Below are 7,723 nucleotides of genomic sequence, written 5' to 3'. Positions count from 1 at the left end.
TGTAAATGTTTAAGATGTTTTAAATTTGGGCCGAGGTTTAATAGAATCTTGCGGTTTATTTTCCAATCAGTATGGGCTGAATATTAAAAAAATTATATTGAGATAGTAAATTTTTAGTGTTTCAGGCTTACTACGGGCCTCGGGGGCCTTAAGCTTACCTGGGCCCTAGTGCCGGTCCGGCCCATGGATTCGGGTCGTGACATATTCGGTAACATAGTGTTTGAATTAATTTTAGAAATTAAAATAACATTTTATAAAATTCAACTCCTGTAACGTTTAACTTTTAATATTTTATGAAAAACTACTCAAACAATTACTAGCTACTCAAATAGCTAAATATTACTAAAAAAGCATTAGTTGTTTAATTAGCAGTATGATTGTCAAAAAAATTTAATTACTCTTTGTGAAACTTTAAATGTTAGAGTGTTTACCTAAGATAACTTCGTCTAGTAGTTGAAGTGCACTAGATCCCACCTTGGTAATCTCAGGACCCAGCCGTGGAGTTGGCATTTTAGGGAGGACTTTTAACATAATCGCTCCTAGACCGAGAGGGATTAGGGATTAGTTTCTCATCTAATCGTTAAAACGGAAGGTAAGAGAACACCTTTAGCAATACTAAAAAAAAATTACAGTGTTTAATGTTTGATAAAAAAACTCTTTCAAACTCTGAAAGCTATCATAAATACTATATCACTGAATAATATAATTAATAAAAATGAAATTTTGACTTGTCAAAAAGCTAATCAAGAGCGGTTGCGGAATAGTGGCTACCTGTAGGTGGCTTTTTACTTTCTATTCTAAACTTTACATAGACCTAATAATTGTGTAAATTCAACACAATTAAGCGAATTAGGCGCTAAAATAATTGAATTGAATTATATAAATCACCATGCTTTATGTATTGGAGAAAATAAACCATATAAATCATACACACCATGCTTATTGATAAATTTGAATGATAATGATGTTTCTTTATCAGCAAATTAATTAATTAATTATATTATTATAATACCAGAAAAAACTTAGAATTGCGAAGCATCTCAATCTAGATCAATAGGCCTTTTTATACTTCCAAACCTAGTATGAAAATGCCAAGCAATTGATTATGTTGAAAATGGAATTGATTTGCCATAACAGTATGCACGATTACAATTATCTTACGTACCAATGACGTTGGGGTCTTCATCTTCCACCTCATGAATCTGCGATAATAATTTTCATTTTGGAAAAATAATCTTTCATCAGAAAAGAATAAGAAACTCCCATCAAAAAGCCAACAGACAGTCAATTAATAAAGTCAAATAAAAAAAGGTGAAAGCAAGGGGCTATCCTTTCTATTTTTGTCAAAATAAAATTTCTTGGAAGTGAACATTTTTATATTCTTAAGTTTATTGACACCCTTTACCTTATTAATTTATTTTAGCTGTCGGATCAAATTGTTGGTTATTTTTTATTTTATTTAAATTAATTTTACTTAAAGTTTCTAAAGCTTTATTTATTTTTCTTTTTTTTTTTTTATATAACTAAGAGATATAATCTTTTTTGGACCAAAAAGTGTACAAAGTTTAGCCCTTTTAACAAAGTGCGTTTTCTGGGATCGAACGTATCTTGTAGATTTTTTCTTCTCTTTGATATTCCTACCTTATTTTTTTTTTCTTTTCTCTATAAAAAAAAAACACATAAAATCGTAAAATTTATGGACATATATGTCCAGTAAATAAAGATTGATAAGCGAAGCAGAGAGTTAATTTCCAATAATAATGAAAACTGATTCCAAGGAAATTAATGAGTAATGATTGTTATGTTCAATATTTTTTATTTTTTATTTTTTACCTTAAAAAAAAATATTTTTTATTTTTTTATAACCATCTGAAATTTTAACTTTTAAGTATCTAATGCATTACTAATTAAGTTTACAAAAACAATATAATTAATCATACTCTTTTCGAGACTAACTGAGAGGATATTTTTCTGGTTGATGATATTATAAGTTAATTTAGGTAAATCATATTGATTAAATTCATCTTCTTACTCATAAGGAATGACTTGTCAATTTAGCGAATGATCTTTGAAAAGTTAAGGCTTTCGTCTGTGGAGAGATAACTATGAATCATCTATTTATGCACTTTAATAGGAAAAAAAAAAAAGCTTACTATATACCCTAATTGATTTTCTTAACAGTTTTGCTGATAAAATAAAGAGTCGTGTTGAATGATTCAAGTTGAGTCTGATACAACTTTCACCATAATAGTTTAAAATGACTAAAATGTTCCGGGATATTGTGGAGTTTGTCTCTTTTTATATAAATATACGGGCATTTTAAACATTGTACAATCGTAGACTCAAATTGGCCAAATATATTTTTCATAAAATAATTACCTAACCCTACTTGACTTAAAAAGAGAACAAGAAACTTCCTTCATGTTTACAGAGAAGCAGCAGAAAGTTAGCTAATGTGTTTGTCGCACGCTCTCCAATCTCCATCATAGTGCAGTACAATTATGCAATATTCTTTCTCCCATATGCATATGAAATTCCTGGAAAGTTTTGGAGAGTTGAAAATTGACTATTTTCATGCATTTTGAAAAACGTCTTGCTTCAATAAATACACAATGGCCGTCCTCATCTAAACACATTAATGACATTTTATACTATATATATATATATATATATATATATATATATATATATAGGTACATTGTAATGCTTTTTTACAAGAAATCAGTAATAGGTACTTAGGTAGAGATAAAATAGAGCACACGAACCTTTCATATCTTAGAAATTGTTGGGTAAATGTGAAGTCTATTATGGATTTTATACACACTATTAAGAGGTTTATTTTCTTTACATGAAATCTTAAGACCCAGCCAACTAGTATTTATTTTGTTTATTAATTGAAAAGTTTAATAGCTGAAATAATTTATTTTCTTTTTTAACGATTAATTTTAAACCCCATGATAGCTTGAAGAGGAGAAAGATACATCACAAACAAAGATATAATCATACATGCATTGAGAAGACATAATGTGAATTTCACGGAATTTTCATCGTATGAAAAATTACGGTAAAATATATAAATTCACCTCTCAACTTTTTAATTTTAATCTTTTGGTACCTTAAACTTTGTAATTGGCTTATTGTGAGCTTGAACTTGCAAATTTTGATAATATTGCACACCTTTACATATTAATAGCAATAGTTTTTAAGATTTTTCATTTTTATATGTAAAATATTAATTTGATATGTAGTTAGCATAACTTTTGCAACAATTATTTCACATTTTCAACTATGAAATAAGTGTTTAGTTGATTTAATTTTGTAAGTTAAAGTATTCAATAAAATAATTTTGTAAGTTGAACTGTTTAATATATTTAATTTTATAAGTTTAAGTGTTTAATAGGTTAAAGTAAAAGTTGAAAGTGACACAGAGTTAAAGTAACAAAATTCATGAGTGAATTTGTGATACTTAGGCGAATCTCACATCCACTAAGTACAAGGTGGAAGTGATGTACATAAAGAATGACAAATCTTAGAGTAGCAAGAGGCCTTTAAAGCCATGAGGCCTGAGTTGGTTCAGCCAAAGCGACAGTATCTTGTAATGTTTAAGGTGGAATTAATTTGATTTTTCGGTTATGGTGCGATTAATCTTAAAAAAACTTCGATTAATCCAAATTAGTCCAATTTTTTTTTGTCAAAACGTTGCATTTTTACCCCATATTAAAATAAAACAAAGAGTGCAAACTATATTTATATAGTTTTTGTGACATGTGACAACAATATGGTATAATTTTTGAGATTATTGACAAAGAACGTCATGCTTAATTGGTTACTAACTGTAATTTTGTAACTGAAAATTTAATGAATGCTTCTTTTAATGTTAATTATATTAATTGTTATTTGGATAGTTGGAATTTAGATATGACTGCCTTTATAATTTTTATTTGGACACTTCTAACTTAATTAATTTTATTAATTTGTAATTTTAATTAATGAATCGATCGAACCAATTAAATTGATTTGGTTCAATTTAATTTCTGTACACTATTTAATTCATTTTAAAAATTTCAATTTATTTAGTTTGCTCCCTATTTAGTTTGATTTTGAATTGAATCAACCTTTGCACACACCTCTACAAATAATTTTTATTGGAATTCAATTTAACTTAAATATTTAATTTGACTCTTAAATTTTCATTACATGTCTAATTTGATCCATAAAAATTTTGAATAAATTGAGCACATTAACTTTAAGTTTATGATCAATTTACTTGAAATTTTGTAAAAAAATTCAAAAAATAAAAGTAAAAATAATTTAATTCCACTGTCGACCATGGGGAAAAAAAGAACAAAGAAAATAAAAAAGGACTGAAAAGAAACAGAGAACAAAATGACAAACTTGACTAATTCTAAACTTATAATATAAACTATTGGACACGTACGGATGTAGAGAGAGCATTGACAGAGATTTTCTTCCACATAACCGCGTTGGAAGTTTACAGGCAAATTTCATTTTCTGTTCTCCCTTGCTCTTCTTCTCAACTAACACGATATTTTGTTTCTTGATCCAATTTCAAGAATTCTCTTATCTATATATATATAAGAGAAGATCAAGCAAGCTAGATCAAACTATATAAGAATATACTAATTGTTATGCTTTGTGATTGATAGATTATCATACACATAATAGATTGGAAGAGAAAGAGTAATTGATTAAAATGGAGGATTTGCCACCTGGGTTTCGGTTTTACCCAACAGAAGAAGAGCTCATATCTTTCTATCTCCATAACAAGCTTGAAGGAAGAAGGGAGGACTTGAACCGGATCATGGACCGGATCATTCCAGTTCTTGATATATATGAGCATAATCCATGGGAACTCCCACGTAAAAAACACTTCTTTCTCTTTCTTGCTTTTCTTTATTTATTTTTAATTTTTTTTCATAATTTCATCTAAAGAAAATTTTATGAATTGCAAATTTTTCTTATGTCTTTTGTAAGTTACACTCTCCAAAATACTGAATAGAAAATGAGTAATTCCTTCTAAATTGGAGGGTATCAACATCTTATATTTTTCTAAAGCATTCTTCTATATTGTATTAATTATTTGTTTAAATATGGGATATGTTTCTTGACACATACCAATTATTCCTATAATTAAAAAAAAAATTCTTTTAATTCTTATTTTCGGCTATGTAAGAAATTTTTGGTGCAATATTTATTATAATTTTCAAAAAAAAAAAAAAAAAGAACTTTTGAATTCTTTTTTTTGTTTAAATTAAAAATTAATTGATTTTTGTATTTTTTTTTTTAACCAGAATTTGCTGGAGATCTATCAAGTAGAGATCCAGAGCAGTGGTTTTTTTTCATTCCAAGGCAAGAGAGCGAAGCTCGAGGAGGAAGACCAAAGAGGCTCACAACAAATGGATATTGGAAAGCTACAGGATCTCCTGGTCAGGTTTTCTCCAATAATAGTCGCATCATCGGCATTAAAAGAACTATGGTCTTCTATACTGGAAGAGCTCCTTATGGACGCAAAACTGTCTGGAAAATGAATGAGTACAAAGCTATTGTTCAAGAACATGCATCTTCTTCTTCATCCACTACCGCTGGATCTCCAGTAGTACGTATATATTTTCTTTTTCACAGATCAAAATGTTTTTTTAAAGATATCGGAATTAAAACCTGATATGATTTCTATTATAATATAAAACAGAAAAATATTCAATTTGTTGAAACTTAAAAATATTAATATATTTGAGTAGAATATAAATGTTAACCTTCACATTAGTTAGTTAATCTGTAAAAAAATATTGATAGAGATTATTTTTATGCATCAAATATGATGTATTATTGAGAAATAGATCAGTCTTTTCCTCTTCTCAAAAACCCTAGCAGATATATAAACCAGCAAATTAATTTATTTTTATTAATATAAATTAGAAAACTAAACCTGAACCATCACGCAACACAATGAAAATGTTCTATTTTATGTTCCTCTTATTACATGTTGCAATAAAATTATGTCTTGCTCTGAATTATGTATTGGGTTTGAATCAGGGATATTAATTATGAGTTTGAAGTCCAGAAAAAATATTAACAAAAAAATTAAAAAAAAAAGAAAATTTCATTGTATATTGTTTTTAGAATAGAAAATATAATCCATTTTATTATTTGATTAATTCACATAAAATAACTTGTATATAAGAATAATTTTTTAAATTATATAATGTATTTAAATACATAAAAAATGAATTTAAAATGAAACTTTTGGGTTTTCATTCCCATTTCATTTTAAAGCAAATTATACATGGTTTGAGAAATATAATTAACAAAGTTTAAATCAGAAACCTCCTATACTGCGAGTTAAACATTGAGCTAATGGCTAATGCTTCATGATCTTGAATAGTTAGTGATAAATTTGGGACTCTTAATTTCAAAATTTTCTCTGTTGTATTTGCAGTTAAGGCATGAATTCAGTTTGTGCCGAGTGTACAAGAAATCGAAAAGCTTACGAGCATTTGATCGCCGGCCACTGGGGGTGGAGATGCTGAGAGATCAAACAGGAGCTGCTGCTCATGGTGATGAAGCAACAACATCTTGTCAAAACCCTAAAATGGAAAAGATGGAGATAGCAAACTCACCTGATGAGAGTTCATCCTCTCAGGGGACAAATAATAATATTCCAGATCAAATTGGAGAAAGAAGTGACATTATGCCAATGGTTACTGATACTCAACCATTTTGGGATTGGGATCCATTGGATTGGAATTATTTGGAGGAGACAATTAACTAATTAATTTTCACTTGGAAATAGTGCATGTATTGTAACTTTGAAAGTGGTGTATGTGCAAAAATGCTCCTAATTCATAACACATGTAATTTATATGTAATTCTATTGTTTTTTATGTGTATCTTCGTGATTATCATTTGTTGAAAGTAGATTTAGATTTAATATAATGTTTTTTTTTGTCGAAATTAAATTTAATGTAATGTTAATGAAGAATAATAATATGTGATTGAGATATTATTTTGAGTAACTCATGCCTATACTAATTGTATATATCCGGCCAATATGATAGAAATATACAAATTAAAAAAGATACGCATTTGTACCAACTTCTTATAGAAGCATAAAGTTCGATGATTCACAAACCGAAACCATGACCTAAAATCATACTAATCAACCCTACAGGTACTTTTTGCCGTTGAACTACCTCATTTGGGTTGAAGGATTTTTGCTTTTTTACTTATTCAAATTACTCATGAATTAATCTCATCTCTAATAAAATTTTCTACTTTTGTTTTCATTCTCTTCTTTATTCACATAAAGTTAATATTATTTATTTATTCAAATTACTCATTTCAAATTCAATATTCATTTTCAATAATTGTATAAATAATAATAAATAGGTATTCAATCACTTTAAAATTTAAAGATTGGAGTACAATTTTTTATTAATGTCTTACTATTGTTAATTAAAATCTCAATGGCAGATAATAAAAGGAAGATGTTTGATAAGTGGAAATAATCATCATAGGCAAGAAAATGACAACTTTAAAGAAATAAATAGTGAAAAAATAAATTAATTTTTGTTTTTTAAAAATAAAAATTAAAAACATGGAACTATATATAACAAGCAAGATGTTAACAATTAAGTTTTTCTTTAATTTTTTTTCAGAAAAATATATAATTAATAATATTAAAATCTCAATATTACAAATAACT

The 7,723-nt window shown here is 27.5% G+C and overlaps 1 protein-coding gene across 1 annotated transcript; it reads left to right on the top strand.

The window, feature by feature from the left end:
* Positions 1–4,506: 4,506 nt before the first annotated feature.
* On the top strand, positions 4,507–6,908 carry LOC149498148 (NAC domain-containing protein 90-like). Its single transcript, XM_089717469.1, has 3 exons — positions 4,507–4,880; positions 5,313–5,617; positions 6,458–6,908. Exons 1-3 carry the CDS (start codon positions 4,715–4,717, stop codon positions 6,788–6,790), a joined length of 804 nt encoding a protein of 267 aa, XP_089573595.1. The 5' UTR covers positions 4,507–4,714; the 3' UTR covers positions 6,791–6,908.
* Positions 6,909–7,723: the final 815 nt, after the last annotated feature.

This window comes from Jatropha curcas, chromosome 2 (genome assembly GCF_041381405.1).
Source record: "Jatropha curcas cultivar XTBG-Jc1 chromosome 2, XTBG_Jcur_1.0, whole genome shotgun sequence".
Taxonomy (NCBI): Eukaryota; Viridiplantae; Streptophyta; class Magnoliopsida; order Malpighiales; family Euphorbiaceae; genus Jatropha; species Jatropha curcas.
This window is presented reverse-complemented; position numbering and strand designations above follow the sequence as displayed.

Coding starts and splice junctions, on each gene's coding strand:
- LOC149498148 (XM_089717469.1), top strand. CDS start 4,715: ATGGAGGATTTGCCACCTGGGTTTCGGTTTTACCCAACAGAAGAAGAG. Junction 4,881..5,312: donor TAATCCATGGGAACTCCCAC/GTAAAAAACACT, acceptor TTTTTTAACCAG/AATTTGCTGGAGATCTATCA. Junction 5,618..6,457: donor CTACCGCTGGATCTCCAGTA/GTACGTATATAT, acceptor TTGTATTTGCAG/TTAAGGCATGAATTCAGTTT.